Here is a 16,975-nt window from a genome sequence, read left to right on the forward strand (position 1 = left end):
CATCACAAACTAAGGTGTGGTTTATCTGTTTATCTTGGCAGACTGTCAGAGTCCTGAGGCAGAAAGAGGATAATAGACAAGGAGACCAACGAATCAGAAACTTTGCATCCACATTTGAAATTCAAAACATTTAATGAGCTTCCAGAGCTGGTTCTCCTGCTGCACAGATCTGTGTGATCAATAAAACAGTCTTTATCCAGCAGAGTTAATGAGGTCTGAGAACAGCAAACTGCTTCTTCATGTCTGTGAACTACAGGAAGAAGAATTAAACTTTCATAATAAACCTAAACTCTCTTTATCTTTAGCATGGTGTGTCCAGAGGAACATGATCTGTGTTCAGACAGACTGTCTCTAAAGTCTCTGGTTGTAGAAACAGATTCTACAGAGCAGCAGGAAGTTCTGGTAAACTACAGTCTGGATGTTTTCTACACTAATCAGATCTATGCAGAAACACAACAACCTAAATGTGATGAACGAGGAACTTTCTGTTTCCACAAAACACAAATGAAAGATGAACATGGAACACGTGACTCTTCAGTGTTTACATGTTAAATAAATGATGAGACAAAGTTTACCCTGATGACAGGAAGCCCAGTTGACCTGCTGTGAAGGACAGCTGATGGTTTGTATGATCTGAATGATATTTAACAACCTGGTCTCAGACGATGACTGTCATGTTACTGAGAAAATGTGACACTGTGGACTTTCCACATGACTCAGTGGGTTTTACTGAATACTACAATCTCATTATAGGAAGAACAAAATACTTCTGCTATTTATCCTGGTAAAGAGAACAACACGTCCTGGTTCAGAGGGAGGAGCAGCAGAGCTGTAGTTAAGGGGTGTTGTGTAACGACAATGAAGTCAGTCTGGTTTTTGTTTTGTTTGTTGATCCTGTAGATAAGCTCCTGATGTGAGTTTGTTGTGAACCAGTTCAACAGGTTGTAGTCAGACATGAAGCAGCAGGATCAGAATCTGGAGAAACAACCTTTATGATCACTTCTGCAGAGAAGAAACCAGCTTTAAAACTCTACATAGAAACTAGAATGAACCACAGATCACTGATTAGATTCAACTTTGATATCATTATAAAAGAACAAAGACAAATCAGTGCCAGAGTGCAAAAAGCAGCAATAAAATTCATTCTTTACATTGTGTTGCAGGTTAAACAGTCAATCATTTCTGTGAATAACTCAGTTCATTCTATCAGTAGAAGTTCTGTTTATTCTGTTCAACCTTCACTACAGTTCAGTAACAAACAATGTTATTTTACTACATTTATCTGCAGATTAACAACTAAACATGATATAGGAGGAAGATCAAACTTACAGACCACTTAGCAGTATAAAAAGTATCAGTAATATCTAAAATATATAATATTACCTGCACCTTTACCACATTAAAAGGTAAGAACATCAGCAGAGCTGCTAACCAATAAAACCTAAAAACACACATTAACCCTTAGCCTAAAAGTACTCTAATGCGTAAAACTTTGCGTACACATCAGGAACGGCAAAAAGTTTAGTATTAAATGGTTCCATAGCGCCCCCTACATAATTGCAACATTTGGAACACTACTACGGATAGCACATTTCATCTTGAACGTTTTGTGTGGATATGAAGCACATCAGGGCGCACAAAACAGTCAATTACAGCCATCATCTAAACCCAACAGTGGGCCTGGGATCTTTCTGCATGGAGTTTGCATGTTCTCCCTGTGCATGCGTGGGTTTTCTCCGGGTACTCCGGCTTCCTCCCACAGTCCAAAAACATGCTGAGGTTAATTGGTTACTCTAAATTGTCCGTAGGTGTGAATGTGAGTGTGATTGTGTGTCTGTATATGTAGCCCTGTGACAGACTGGTGACCTGTCCAGGGTGTCCCCTGCCTTCACCCGAGTCAGCTGGGATAGACTCCAGCACCCCCCATGACCCTAGTGAGGATAAAGCGGTGGATAGAGAATGGATGGATGGATCTAAACCCAACAGGAAGTCGGCCATTTTGAATTAACTGTGAAATCTGTTTGAGATGAACTTCTCATCAGGGGTATATTGAGAGTATATACTATAGAATATATATAGTATATATACTCTGTAGTATAGTACTATAGTCGAAGCAGGTTGTTCCAGCTCTTCTTGGGGGATCCCGAGGTGTTCCAAGACCAGATGAAATACATAATCCCTCCTGCTAATTCTGGGTCTACCCCGGGGTCTCCTCCCAGGTGGACATGTTTGGAAAGCCCCAAGCCAGACACCCTCCTCACCCTGGCTGATCTTTGAGATCCTGTCGATGAAGACCACAAACAGGATCGGAGACAAGGGACAGGAGGAGTCCAACACCCACTGGAAACCGACTTTGTGGTGAGTATACGGACACAGCTCTCACCTTGGTTGTGCAGGGACCAAATAATATCTAATATATGATTATTATTATTGTTATTATTATTATGCTCTTTCTGAAAGGAAAAATTATTTTTATAATTAACAATAATTAACATATTTAGACACCAGGTCTCAGGAGGTTAATATTGGTTATTATTTACTTGAGATTGAGAGGGTTCAAGATCTGTTTCTAAAAATTGCTGATTCTATGTGACCATGTGTCAGATGAAAATGTTCCAGAGTGGGAAAAAGTGCTCTTAGTCTGGCTCATCATCTGGGACCAGTCTGTCATGGGAAACCCTTTCAGGAGCTGAACTCCAGACAGCAGAGCTCCCAGCATCCTCTGAGCTCACAAACCCTCCACCACTATAAGGTGGCAGTTAAAGGAGAGACCACATGGTTGGTGCACACCTGGATTCTCTTTGTTCTGCTGCTGCTGCTTCCATCAAAGTTACACAAGCTCTGGTTTGTTCTGATGCTGTTCACAAAAACTTTCATGTCTTTGTTTCATAAAATCTGATCAGCTGCTGCTTCATCAGGAGGAACTGGGAGATTTGGATTCTGCCTCATGTGTCGTCTGTAGATCAGAAAACCAACAGAAGCCAACACAGCAAGAAGTATCACACCCACTACTCCAAGATGTTTGCTACTGATTCCAACCTGGTCTCTTCCAATCTCTTTTCCTTCATCTCCAATGATTCCACCCTTGGCTCCTTCAGACTTTTCTCCTGCAGACAGAAGTATCAGAGGTATCAGAAATATCAGAGATATCAGAGGTATCAGGTGTTTGAACATCAGTCAGATCAGCTGTTTTCTCCAAAGTCTCATCAGCAACATCTTTATAAACCACAAACATCTGATCTGAGACCAAGCAGCTTCATCAGAGACACAAACTGAACTCTCAACACAAACTCACCTGATGGATGAACTGCCAGGGTGATGACGTTGATGGGTTCAGAACTCCATCTCTTCCTGCGGTTTGTTCCTTTCTGGAAAACCCAACACTCGTATGTTCCAGTGTCGTTTTTCATCACATCCTTCAGAATCAGAGAAAAGTCTCCGTCTTTCATCTCTTTGTCCTGCAGATCCACCCGGTTCTGATAAGATGGATGCTGGTTGTGTGGATCAAAGCGTCCATCTCGGTAGACAAGAACATATTCTGTATTCCGTCCAGGTCTGCTCCACTCTACAGCTCTGATGTTGTTGATGTGGATGTTGTTGTTGTCGGGAGCTTTACATGTTAGAATGACATCCTGTCCAGGTTCAGCTGTGATTTTTTCCTGAGCTGAAGAAGAAAGAAGAGAGAAGTTGAAGTTGATCCAGATGAGAAGAGTTTAACCACTAAACTCCTCCAGGAATTCTGAGCTGCGGGTTTCTTTGTTTTCTTGCATGTGTAGCTCAAAGGAGGGTAAATGATGCTAACTAAATATTCCAGCAGGGATCTGTAACTCACTGAATCATGTTATTCTCCCCATAAGCTAGAATTACTAGTCTCAAAGTAGCCTCTAACAGAAAAGAATGAGGGACTTTTTGGTCCAGAAACTGATTCACTGTCGTAAATAACAGTAACCCCTGACCCCATGTCTTTTGCAAAGATGGATTATGTGAGCTACAGATGACTGACACAGAGCCATGAATGCATATTAACAGATATACCTGATCTGAACTATAGATAATTAATGTTCCCCCAGTATAGATCAACATGAGGGACAGTGAATGACCACTCTGGTGATGTGAACATGCTTTTACCATCTTCTAAAGTTTATTAATGGTGCTCACTGTCACTATTCTATCATCTTTAAACAGAAGTAAGCGAGAACAGAATCAAAACAAGCTCAGAGTTGTTTTTTCAGTAGGCTGTGGTTAAAACATGGTGGTCTGTAAATCCTAATGATGAGTTAGAACATGTTTGCTTCCCACATGTAGCCAAGTCAGTGATAACTGTCCTGTTGAACTGAAGACACGAGAACTGTTTTAATGTTAAACCAATAAAGCTTCATTCACACTCAGTATTCACACTATGACTGTCGTTCATCTCTTCCAGAAATGAGGTCTTTGTGACTCATCTAACTCAGTAGGTGGTATGAAAACCACAGGTCCTAGTAGTGAGGTCCTGAAACTGCAGACACCATGCAGCAGATACACCCGAATATAAAACCTGGCTAAGAGGTGTGTTTGGGGGGAAATTTTAAATTTCAGCCTCAGCTCCCACAATGCATCAGTAAGACACTGTGTATGTTTAAAAAAGTTAAATCAAAGACCTTTAAAGACAAAAATGAAATGAAAAAATGAAATGAAATTGATATTTCGCATACATTGACACATATAGAAACTGTAATGTTCTGCAGATTCAACCCTCTTCACACACACACACACACACACACACACACACACACACACACACACACACACACACACACACACACACACACACACACACACACACACGAACATTCACACACACACACAAACAACCACACACAGACTTTCAGATACAGTAGAATATAAATGATCTTAAATGTCCAACACATTTCCGTATGTGAACTATTACCCTCTAGTAGTAATAACAGCAGCAGTAATAATAATAATAATAATAACAACAATAATAATAATAATCAGTGTTGTTACTCATCATGGACACATATCAGATTGTGCAAAAACATGTTGGTACATTATGCTCAGCAGAAAAAGATAATTATATATAATGTTTTCCTGGCTGTGTTTTTGAAAAGTGTGGAGGTTTTATCAGAATCTGAAAACATAAAAAAATAATATTAATGTATCAAAGCACAGAGCCAAAATATAACAACAGCAAAAGTTACTAAATCCTTAAACAAACTTAAATACATGTAATTATTCAGAAGCCCTGTGACAGACTGGTGACCTGTCCAGGGTGTCCCCTGCCTTCACCGAGTCAGCTGGGATAGACTCCAGCACCCCCCATGACCCTAGAGAGGATAAAGCGGTGAACAGAGAATAGATGGATGGATAATTATTCACATTATTACATTGTTGGTAAATGCATTGATTCCTACAAAATAAGAGCCTGCCCAGGTCCATCAGAGGGAGAATTAATAAATATTATAATAACCTTTAGAACTCACCTTCAGAGGAACAGAGCAGAAAACAGATTGAAAAGAACGACGCAGATCTTAAAGCCGCCATTTTACCTTCTTCCTCCTCTGATCAGCACTCAGACCAGGAACTATGTCCAACAAAAGGAAAAACAAAGTTCAACTAGTGAACACTAGTTAATGTTTACTGAATATTATTTCAGAGAAGAATCCGTGAGGTGCCACAGAGTAAAGAAAACAGACCACTGACAGAAACTCAGTAACCTCTCCAGAGATAGTGGGTTTGATGGGTGGAGCTTCACTTCTCTGTTTCTTGTAAATCACATGACTTCAGATGAAACGAGTTCAGGAACTAGAGGCAATCCAACAAACCAACTGCCAACTGGGCGAGGTTCTCTCTAAATCTGGCAACTTTCCAAACCCTCCTGGCAAATTCTTTTATTTCTTTTGTCAACAGAGACTAGCCATAAATCCAGCCACTTTTTCAGGTGTTTTGGAGACTCTGGTCTCATTCTGCTGTTACTGAGCTCCTCCCCTCCCAAAGCACTCACAACAAGTCACAGCAGCCTGCAGCAGACAGAGACTGTAGAGTCCAGAGTTACACTACCAGTCAAAAGTCTGGACACACATTCTCATTTAATATTTTTATTTAATTATTTTCTAGATTGTAGATTAATACTAAAGACATCAAAACTATCAATGAATACATATGGAAAGATGTAAACAAAAAAGTGTTAACCTTCAGTAATAATTTACAATGTAAAAAATAATACAAATACATGAAAAGCATTGAATAAGAAGGTTTGTTGAAAATTTTGACTGGTAGTGTAAATATATTATGTATATTACATGTGTAGTTTTTCATATATATATGTGTGTGTATTATATGTATATATATCATACATATAGTATAAAATTATGTCTATCATGTGTTAAACAGTCTATAGAGGAGACCCACACCACTCAGCATCCAAACAACAGATGAACAGTGCATGTGCAGCTCTATTGAACATGTGAGTTGACAAAACATTAGCACTATTCTAAAGCCAACACCTCCCTCTACTGGTCACAGAACAGAACTAGACTGTGGCTCAGTTCATTTATTTATATCACACCAATTCACAACATATATCTGCAAACTTCACACAGTTAAGTAAAGTACTTCAGAATTTTAAACAGAAAACCCACAGAATCCAAAGTTCCTTTTGGGTTCCCTTTCAGCCAACAGTATGCATCAGCAGCCCTGGATGATGTACTGACATGACTACATAGTATTTCAACCTGAAACAGCGCCACCTACCTCCCTGTATGATTGCTAAAATGGCCAACTTCCAGTTTTTGAGACTGATCACAAACAAAATACTACTAAACATTTGAATGATTTATTCAATGATTATTCCACACAAAATACTTTTTGATCTCCAAGTACTTGTAGTTTCAAAAGTTACTTCAGTTAAAACTTTACTAGTTATTTTAAAAGTTTAATTCCCCAGATTAGTACTCTCTAACTAATAGGTTATGGTATTAAGGATCTGATTAAAAATACCACTTTCTGTAATTTAACTTAGTTACTGAAAGTTGCATTTGGACAAACCGTGTAGTTAGAATATATCTCTAGATCTCAAACTAGAGGGTTTCAGATGTTGGAGAGAGACATCTGGAGTTGTGTCTGGTGTGGTAGACTCTGGCCTCCATTGACCTTCTGCTGCCATGGTTAGTGCCTCCATTCCTGGGTCTTAGTTGTTTCATTCTGGATAGTGGTTCTGATGATCACTAGTCCTCAGCCTCCTACTTTGTGTTCAGTCTCTGGATGCTGGACTTGGAGTGAAACTCTTCATGCATTGTGAGGAACTTCTTTGTCTTGATGTCAATTGCCTCTATCTCCTCCATTGGTCAGGTTATTGTACCAGCGGGGATAACAGGTGTTATCTGATTCCTACCAGCCTGTATGTGTTGATGACTCATGTCTTGTTCTGTCCATTCAGCTGACTTTTCAGGCCCTGCCTCACTCCATGTAGGTATGTGGCTGTTACTGACTTCCTCACAGTCACCGAATGGTTTCCATTTGGTAGTTCAACCCCTTCAGTGGTGATCATCTTGACCCACTTGGATAACATCTGACCACACTTGTCCAGTGTGAATATCATCCCAACGTTGTTGCTGTAGATCCTGAATATGTGGATCAGTCAGTCAGTGTCTTGTTGTTCTGACCTACAGCTTGATGTTTTCCATATAGAGGAGGCGACTCGTGGTCTTTCCACTTCAGAACTGGTATCTGAAGCCACTCTTGGTGATGGTCTGGCTGAGGGGTTCAGGACTATGTAGAACAGCAGGAACACAAAGGACGTTTCTCAATTCAAAGAATGCAAGTCCAGTCTCGCATTCTCGCCAAGTCCGGTCTTGCGAGAACGACTCGCAAGACCGAGAACATGAGACTGCATCGAAGTTAAAGTCCAGTTGGAACACCAGTGTACCTGATGACGTCACTGCCTCGCTTCATCCATAGACAGTTTCTGGGTTCATCTGCTCCGGTTATTTTTACCGTCAAAACAACGAAATGGAACAGATAAAATAACACAGCCCTGCATGTTCACATTTTAATATTAAAACAGTTACTGTGTATGTGTATATTCAGGTTTGTAAGATCGTTATAAATCCTTTTTTTTTTTTAAATGTCTTAGAGCCTCTGATTTATTGACAGCTGTAGTTTGTGATGAACTGAACCGTCTCATTCTCAGTTCTATCAGTGGATCCACTGAAACTTTTCAGAAACTGATTGCTGAAAAATATTAAACCTTTAGCAGGAAACATCATAAACAGGGATGGATGGTTTATAGTTTTATTATTAACATTAATAAATACATTAGTCTACATTCTAAATACATACCTGATGTTTGTCCTCCAACATCCAGAGGTTTATAGTTTATTATTATTATTAATAAAATACATTAATCTACATTCTACATCCAGAGGTTTATAGTCTGACAGATACACAAACATCACCACACTTTAATGTGATCACCAGGACTTCTGGATGCTGAACGTCATCAGTCATTAATGAGAGAATATTTCATGTCAACTACTGTACTCAGAACCTGAATACAGGTGAGCTCCTACAGGTGAACTCCTACAGGTGAGCTCTAACAGGTGAGCTCTTCTTCTGCCTGTCAGGTAATAAAACAGAAACCTTCTCAAACATCACCAGCATCTGATCAAACAGGTCTGATTACAGCAACATTTACTTCTAGCTTCAACAATTCAATTCTTTCTTTGAACACAGTTGAATGATATTTAATTATAAAATGCTTAACCCTCATACGGCATACGGGTCTGTGATGACCCGAAGGCATCAAGATGCTCTTTAAAAATGTAGTCGCCTTTAATGTAATTACATGAAAATTACAGCAGTTCAGCATAATCAGCCTCTTTTTCAAATACAATTGAGTATCCCCCCCCTGCACTGCATCATGGGTAATTTATAGAACAGAACGGCACTAAAGGCCTTCCGGGTGCCTATGGACCTGTACACTACTAGGTGGCGCTATACGTTACAATATTAATTTTGGTGTGCTTTCTGGCACAATGCACACATCTATTACCATCCTCTCACTCACCAATACCAAAAAAAAAACATCTCACCCCACCCCCCCAAAACATGCACATTCACACACACACACACACACACGCTAGGTTATGCTGTAGGAAAACATTCAAAAAGCATCTGTTACATACAGAGAATTTACATACATTTCCTGGCTTTCTAGCACAATCAAAGAATCAAACTCCACTCTCTCACTCATCCACACACACCTCCAACTCTCCCCGGAAGACAGTTAATGTCAGTATTTGTTGCCATTCAAAAAATTTGAAAGGGTTAAAAAAAAATGTTTCATCTGAACTTCAACATATACCCTTCTCTAAAAATCCATAATATTAAATTGGACCTCAGAAATCCTAATTTGTAATTACTGCTGTTCTTAATGCCAAAATATATATATCATTTTATGCAAATTAGGTAAATGATGTCATACATTTTTTTAAAAAGTGTAAAAATTAATTTCAATCAGTTGGAGGGGAGTTGACAAATCAGGTGAAACATAGAATTTGTAGATAATTTTAATGTACATGCCATATATGAGTCAAACAAAACTGGGAAGACAGTTAATGTAAAGTATTTGTTGCCATTCAAAAACTTTGAAAGGGTTAAAAAAATTATTTTGTCTGAACTTCAACATATGGGCCTCACTAAAAATACATAATATTGTATTGGACCTCTGAATTCATAATTTGTAATTATTGTTTTTTTCCCACTCAAAATATGTATATTTTTATGCAAATTAGGTAAATGATGTCATATAATTTTTAAAAAAGTGTTAAAATTTGTTTCAATCAGTTGGAGGGACGTTGACATACAAGGTGAAACACTGAATTTGTGGATAATTTGGATCTACATGGCATATATGAGTCATACAAAACCGGGTCATACATGGCCCGGAAGGCCTTTAAGAGGTACTCAAAACGAATACCACATGAAGGTTAAATAAGTGGGCTGCATTTTAATTTGTTTACAGTATATATGAATTGCTTAAGGGCTGCACAGTAGAGTAGTGGTTAGCACTTTGGCCTTGCAGCAAGAAGATCCCCGGTTCAAATCCCAGCCTGGGATCTTTCTGCATGGAGTTTGCATGTTCTCCCTGTGCATGCGTGGGTTTTCTCCGGGTACTCCGGCTTCCTCCCACAGTCCAAAAACATGCTGAGGTTAATTGGTTACTCTAAATTGTCTGTAGGTGTGAATGTGAGTGTGATTGTGTGTCTGTATATGTAGCCCTGTGACAGACTGGTGACCTGTCCAGGGTGTCCCCTGCCTTCACCTGAGTCAGCTGGGATAGACTCCAGCACCCCCCATGACCCTAGTGAGGATAAAGCGGTGTATAGATGATGGATGGATGGACTATTTAAATAAAATTCAGCATTTTCTATCTTTCAGTTTCCATGAGCAGCATCCTGCTGGTCCAGATGCTGCTCATGGAGCTGCTGATGTTGTCTGTGGAGTCTCCCAGCAGTCAGTGAGGATCTGGTTTCTTCACATGTTCCTCCAATAAAATATTATTAAATGTTATTTTTAATGCACAGTATCAGTCATAAGAACAGAACAAAGTCGTACTACAGGTAATAAAGACAGACAATAATTCAGAAGCACACAGTCAGTGACGGAGTAAAACATTAAAAATACGATGTTCTGAATATCTGAATTTAACTTCTTTCAAGCCTGTTTTTCTCTGAACAATAAAAAAAATACACCATGAGGCCAAAGTGTGACCGTTACAAAAACATAAAACTACTTATATCCCATTTAACCGCTATAGAACCATCAGAGAGCCTCTATAGAACGGTCAGAGCAGCAGCAGATTTCTAAAAGTGTTGCTGACATCAGGCTGCTCTCTCTGACCATCCGCTCATAGCCGTTTATCCTGGAGCCTCACATCTCCTAAACCATTACAGTAAATTTTCAATCAGGCTTTATCTGGATAAATTATTTGACGTTTACACAACTACTTTCTCACCTCAAATAATGTGAAAACTATATTTTGTATCATAATAACAGTAGTATTCCCAAATATCTTCTCTTACCTCTGAAAGTTTCCTCCTCAGCCTTTGACCGCTGGTCTAAATGCATTATGGGATATTTGGCCGTCCCAAGTCCACACAAGTCTGGTCCGATGCAGTCTCGATAAATGTGGGTGGAGCGAGAACATTTCCGGGTATTACTTCCGGTCTCGGTCAGATGCAGTCTAGAAATTGGATCAGTACTCGGTCTCCGACTGATGACGTTTCACGAGCACGCAAGACCACAAGAATGGACAAGAACGCATATTGTGAAACGGCCAGAGCATCTTTGTATATTCTGCACTTGATTCTAATCCATACAGTTGGCATTGACCGGCCTCTAGTGTTGTTTTCCACAGTTCCACTGAATTCTTGATGAAGGTTGTTAGGGTCCTGTTGATGTTGCTTAGCTCCAAACAATCCAGAGTCCATCTGTGTGGCAAACGTTAGCCATGTTTTCCTCCATTTCAGCTCTGAGACCATCCCTGCTGGTTCCATCTACCTCCTGCTGAAATCTCAGCTCCTGGCTTTCTAGTTCCAGCCTGGTCAGCTTCAATACATTCACTTGATCTTCCACCTGGATCCTCCACCTGCCAAAACACCATTCCTGCCACACCTCCTCCATCTATACATTCACTCCCTCTATCTCCACGTCAGGCTTTCTGAGTTAGCCTCACTCTCTCTTGAGTTCATATTGTGTACAGTGCCAGTGTGATTTATTTGGGTGTATGTTCTGCACCGTTCTGTGTAGTTTACACCATGTGGCATCTAAGTGTTTCCTGTTAAGCCCTTAGTGTGCTCTTCCAGTCTAGCTTTGCCTTTAAACTTTCCAAGCTTGATTATCTCAAGTCCTGGTTTGTCAGCCTCTTACACTGCAGTCAATCTTCGCCCGAAATTTCTACTGAAGATGTACAGAAAGTAAATTGAATGCTGTTCTTGAACTGTTTGGAGTACATGCATGGTTGGGGTCTCATTTGAAAGCTGACAACCTGCATTGTCACCCAGTGCAGTCAGAATTACTCTAGGTGCTACTGGCACAGAGTATTTCATGTTGGCACACACTGAATTAGGAGGAATTTTATTCTCGCCTACATTTTTTCCCTAATAAAACACCTGAAAATCAGTGTGGCAGCACTGTGAGAGCTTGAAACACAACAAGGCAACAGCCTGGGGTCTTACATAGTTCAGGTCAAAATTTCAGAGCAATACTACAAGAAATGAGTGTTTCACACATGTTTTTGTACTGATATGGCCAGGCGCTGTCAATTTTGGACACCCTCTGTACATCCTCTGCACACCCTCTGCACAATGGTATATGTTAGTTTTTTCACATTATTTTCACTCCAAAAACTCATCAAGAACTTAAAAAAATCACTTCAGATAAGCTTCAGTGACGATCAGTATCACAGACTGACGGGGAGAGAGAGGCTGCAGCACATATGCTGCTGCAGCCTGGAGGGGAGGTGTGAAAAGTCACAGAACCCCGCTGGCAGAGGCTCTATTTATATCCTGGTATTCAGCAGCTCATTGGCTATCAGCCCTGTCAGTCAAACGTTTCCTCCAACGTGATTTGCTCAGAATTCACTGACGAAATGAGGTAGGTCCAGATCGGTCAGTTTGTTTATTGTTTATTTATAAAGATTCCCATTAGCCACTGAAAATCAGTGTCTACTCTTCCTGGGATCCAAACTCATCATTACACAAAGGCAAATACACCAACTCATCCGACAGAACAGGATACACATACAACACTCATCCGAACAATACAACATAACATTTTCACAAAGACAATCAATAACAAACAACACAAACATAATAACACAGTACAATAAAATACAAACATATGATGGCTCATCTCTCCCTTCTATGAAACAAAACAAAACAAAACAAAACAAAAAAAATCTCTCAGTAATAAATAGACATTCTTCATCAAACATAAAAGCTCATTCACAATCTTCCCAACATTATTAGTTTTGCGTAAATATATACTATAAAAATAATCTCATTATTTTACATAAATGAAGTAGAAAAGCCTAAGACAACCTGAGCCATTATGCAGTTAGTTTTGTGTATATATATAAACAATCTCAATCTTTTACAAAAGGTATTTGCATGCCTCTGAACAATCAAAAACTGTGGTAATGAATTCCATGCCACCATTGCCCTATATCGCACTGTCCTCTGAGACTGATTGGTTCGACAGCGAGGTAACAAAAACCGTCCCTCATCTGACTGGCGTGTAGAATATTGATGCACATCACTGAAAAAAGTTAGTTCATTAAACAGTATTTCTGGTGTTTTTGTAATATTTCTCATAAATTTAATAAGAGAATAATTTATTCTACTTTTTACATGCATCCAGGCCAAACAGTTATGCATGTCATTAATACTTGTTCTTAATGAACAATTCAAGACAAGCCGAGCCGCCTTATTCTGTGCAACCTGTAATTCGTTCAAGTTAGTTTCTGTTGTGGATGACCAAATGAAAGAAAATAGTCTATATGGCACAAAACTATTGATTCCACTAACGTTTTCCTTATGCTACGTGGAATACATTTTTTGCAATGGCGCACCATTGCCATACATTTTCCCATTTTATTCAAGATATTTTTAATTTGATTGTTCCATGTAAGCATACTATCAACAGTCAAACCCAACAGCTTGGCCTCAGCCACTTGTTCAATAATGGTACCTCCAACAGACAAATTTAATACAGGAGAGTCTTTTAAAAGGTAAGATGATCCTATCATTAAAGATTTAGTCTTCTCGGTATTAATGACTAACTTATTTTCATTAATCCAGAGCTCTACTAACTTTAACTCTTTATTCAAAATTGTATTCAGTTGCACAGAATTATGAGCGGACACATAAGTAGTTGAATCATCTGCATATAGTACAATGGTGGCATTCTCCAATATAAAAGGCAATTTGTTCATAAAAATAGAAAATAACAATGGCCCAAGACAACTACCTTGCGGCACTCCACAAGAGAGACTTATTATCTCAGAATAACTGCCATTGAATGTAACCGTAAACTCTCGATTACTCAGATAGCTATTAATCCACTGCAAAGCAGAATTTTGGAACCCATACAAACTTAACTTTTCCAAAAGTAAATTATGATCTAGTAAATCAAACGCTGCGCTAAGATCTAACAATACGGTTCCAACTAATCTTTTGTTTTCAATATCATTTAACCAATCATCAGTCATCTGAGTTAAAGCTGTCGTTGTGGAGTGCCCTTTCTTGTAAGCATGTTGTGATGGCGAATTCAGCCCATTTTTACAAAAATAAAAATTGATTTGTTCATATACTATTTTTACTTTACTCAAAGCGGGTAGAATACTTATAGGTCTACTATTTTTTGCAGAGAAAGACTCTTTAATATTTTTAGGAAGATGCACAATTTTAGCTACTTTCCACTTGACAGGGCATCTACATTTTTCTAAACTGATGTTGATGATATGACTCACAGGTATAGCAACAATATCAGCCACTAATTTTAATAACCTTATATCTAGTTCATCTATACCTGACGGTTTTACTTTCATTGATTTTAAAACACTCTCTATAGTAGATAGACTCACTTTGTCAAAAACAAATGTACAAGATTTGTTTTCCATAATATTATTCATGATAGTACTACATCCTAAATCAGTCTTTCACTTTGAATTCATGTTATTTCTCAAGGTTTGCACTTTGTTTTTATAATAATCACCTAAATAATTAGCAATATCAACTGATTTAGTCAAAAACAAATTATCTACTTCCAAAAATGATAATACTGGTTTTTAATTTCTTTTAGTTAATTCATTTAGTGTATTCCATGTTTTACTACTATTTAATTTTACGTCCTTGAATCTATTTTCATAATAAGCCCTCTTCTTTATTCTGTTTAGTTTTGTCATGTAATTCCTTAACTTTTTATACCTGTCCCATAAAACAACATCACCTGATGAAATTGCCTCATCTTTTAGCACATCTCTCTGCCTAAAATATTCTTTCAATTCATTGTCCACCCATGGAGATGCAATACCCCTCACAGTCATACGTTTTAATGGTGCATGCTGATCAATAACTGGCATTATTAAATTCATAAACAGCTCCAAAGCTTCATCAGGATCCTCCTCCAACAGTACTTGAGTCCAGTCAATATTTGTAATATCTGCACGATAAATATCGTCATTAAAATATTTAAATATGCGTTTAATAACTACCAATAACTACGGTCAGTCTCGGCAACGGTTGGATGTTTAGGCCTGGGAGGCAGGCCAGAGTCACTTGATTGGTTGAAACGCGGTTGTAATCAAAAGGACAGAGCTCAGCCGCCATTTTGACAGCAAAACAGCAGCGTGATCTCTATTGTTCATAAAAAATATGGACATAAATACAGTGAATATGGAACGTGCTGCGTCACCATGCGTTGCGTGCGCACGCACGGAGCCGAGCTATCTGTGGATTAATTACTTATTTCAAGACATGTTTTGGACAAAATATTATACTTGCTCGTATTGTCTGGATGCCTAAGCTTGGATTCTGGCCGGTGTTCAAGATTAACTGGTGATCCGATCAACTGGTGATTTTCAGTTAGCAGACAGACGTTACACCGGCAATACATAGAATGATGTCTCTGTGTAAAACTTTGAGTGGAATGAATATATTTTTTGGAATGCATACATCCATTTAGCTACATGTTTGTAGTTGGCTTGAATGTTTAAGGGAAAGATAATTTTTAAGCTTCGATTTCTATTTTCTTCACCTATGGGTGACTGTGTTGATGCCTGTTCAAAACACACAGATGAATAAACTGTTCCAAAATGCTCTTGTTGTCAGCTTTAACGTTGGCTCCAAAAATCGTTATTGTTCTTTTTTGACTCACGGCTGTTCAGTCTACCAATAAAATACGCGGTTTTATGAGGACTTCCACCTAACGGAGTGGAAATATCGCTTCGCTGCGGCAGAGTGTGACGATCTACACCAGATTAACTGGTGACAGTCTGAGGCTTCAGTCTGACGGTCAGGCAGAAACAACACGAGAAATACTGTTACTGTTTTCAAAGATTAATGCAATTAAGCTGGTGGATCTGCGTTGTTTTACTTTTATACACCTTTTAAGTAAAACAACAAAATTATATAAACCATCTGACCCACATTTTAACCAACGATTTCTCATTCCTGCCTTCAGAAGCTGCTGTTTCAAACAAGCAACACAATCTCGTAATTCAAGACATGCAAACAATAAAATGAGAAATAGTAAAAACAGACCAAATAAGATTATCTCACTGCATTGTTTGACAGTAAGTTTCATCTGCAGAATCTCTCCCAGTCCTAAAAAAAGACTAAAAACCACTTCTTCACCGAATACCTTTGTACTTCACTTGCTGAAAAAAAAAGAAGTAACAATCCTATTACCTTCTGCACCTTCTGCAGACACCAAGGTCCTATTTAAACATTTTAACTTTTTTAATGGCATTTATCCAGGTTGTTTTCTCCTGACTAGATCCTTGCTTGTGTTGTATGTATTCTCAGATGCATGTCACTTTGGATAAAAGCATCTGCTAAATGAAACTGTACAACTGTAGAAATATACAAAGCAGAAGTCCAGACATTAAAAAAATACAAACAAAATTAACAATTGTATCACACATAAAAGCAAAACGTATCTCTCACAGGTACATATTCTTATGTAGCTACATGTATGGAACCCTACAGAGGTAAATACTTATCACAACAAAATGTGACACTATCAAAAAATTCTAATGATTTAATTAGACAGGTGCTCAAGTAGCACTTGCACACAGTTAAGCAATTTGCTCAAACTGGGCACACAGGTGGGCACACCTCAAACTGGGCACAGGCACACCTGTGTGGCCAAATTTGGCTACACAGGTGGAGAGATTTGGGGAGTACATCTC

General features: G+C 38.7%; 2 protein-coding genes across 2 annotated transcripts in view; one reads left to right on the forward strand and one right to left on the reverse strand.

Moving 5' to 3' along the window:
* Positions 1-974: 974 nt before the first annotated feature.
* LOC127532617 (uncharacterized) lies at positions 975-5,899 on the reverse strand. The gene is made up of 3 exons (XM_051944591.1): positions 5,484-5,899; positions 3,296-3,664; positions 975-3,107 (listed from the first exon to the last, which is right to left on the reverse strand). The coding sequence occupies exons 1-3, from the start codon at positions 5,542-5,544 to the stop codon at positions 2,887-2,889; spliced, it is 651 nt and encodes a 216-aa protein (XP_051800551.1). The 5' UTR covers positions 5,545-5,899; the 3' UTR covers positions 975-2,886.
* Positions 5,900-10,445: 4,546 nt separating this feature from the next.
* LOC127532729 (high affinity immunoglobulin gamma Fc receptor I-like) overlaps positions 10,446-16,975 on the forward strand; it is a 30,417-nt gene continuing 23,887 nt past the window's right edge. Inside the window, exon 1 of the mRNA XM_051944760.1 lies at positions 10,446-10,515. Within this exon, the coding sequence (XP_051800720.1) occupies positions 10,446-10,515 (70 nt within the window). The remainder of the gene's footprint in view (positions 10,516-16,975) is intronic.

The sequence above is a fragment of the Acanthochromis polyacanthus genome, chromosome 24 (genome assembly GCF_021347895.1).
Source record: "Acanthochromis polyacanthus isolate Apoly-LR-REF ecotype Palm Island chromosome 24, KAUST_Apoly_ChrSc, whole genome shotgun sequence".
Classification (NCBI taxonomy): domain Eukaryota; kingdom Metazoa; phylum Chordata; class Actinopteri; family Pomacentridae; genus Acanthochromis; species Acanthochromis polyacanthus.

Coding starts and splice junctions, on each gene's coding strand:
- LOC127532617 (XM_051944591.1), bottom strand. CDS start 5,544: ATGGCGGCTTTAAGATCTGCGTCGTTCTTTTCAATCTGTTTTCTGCTC. Junction 3,665..5,483: donor TCTGCTCTGTTCCTCTGAAG/GTGAGTTCTAAA, acceptor TTTCTTCTTCAG/CTCAGGAAAAAATCACAGCT. Junction 3,108..3,295: donor CCTGGCAGTTCATCCATCAG/GTGAGTTTGTGT, acceptor TTCTGTCTGCAG/GAGAAAAGTCTGAAGGAGCC.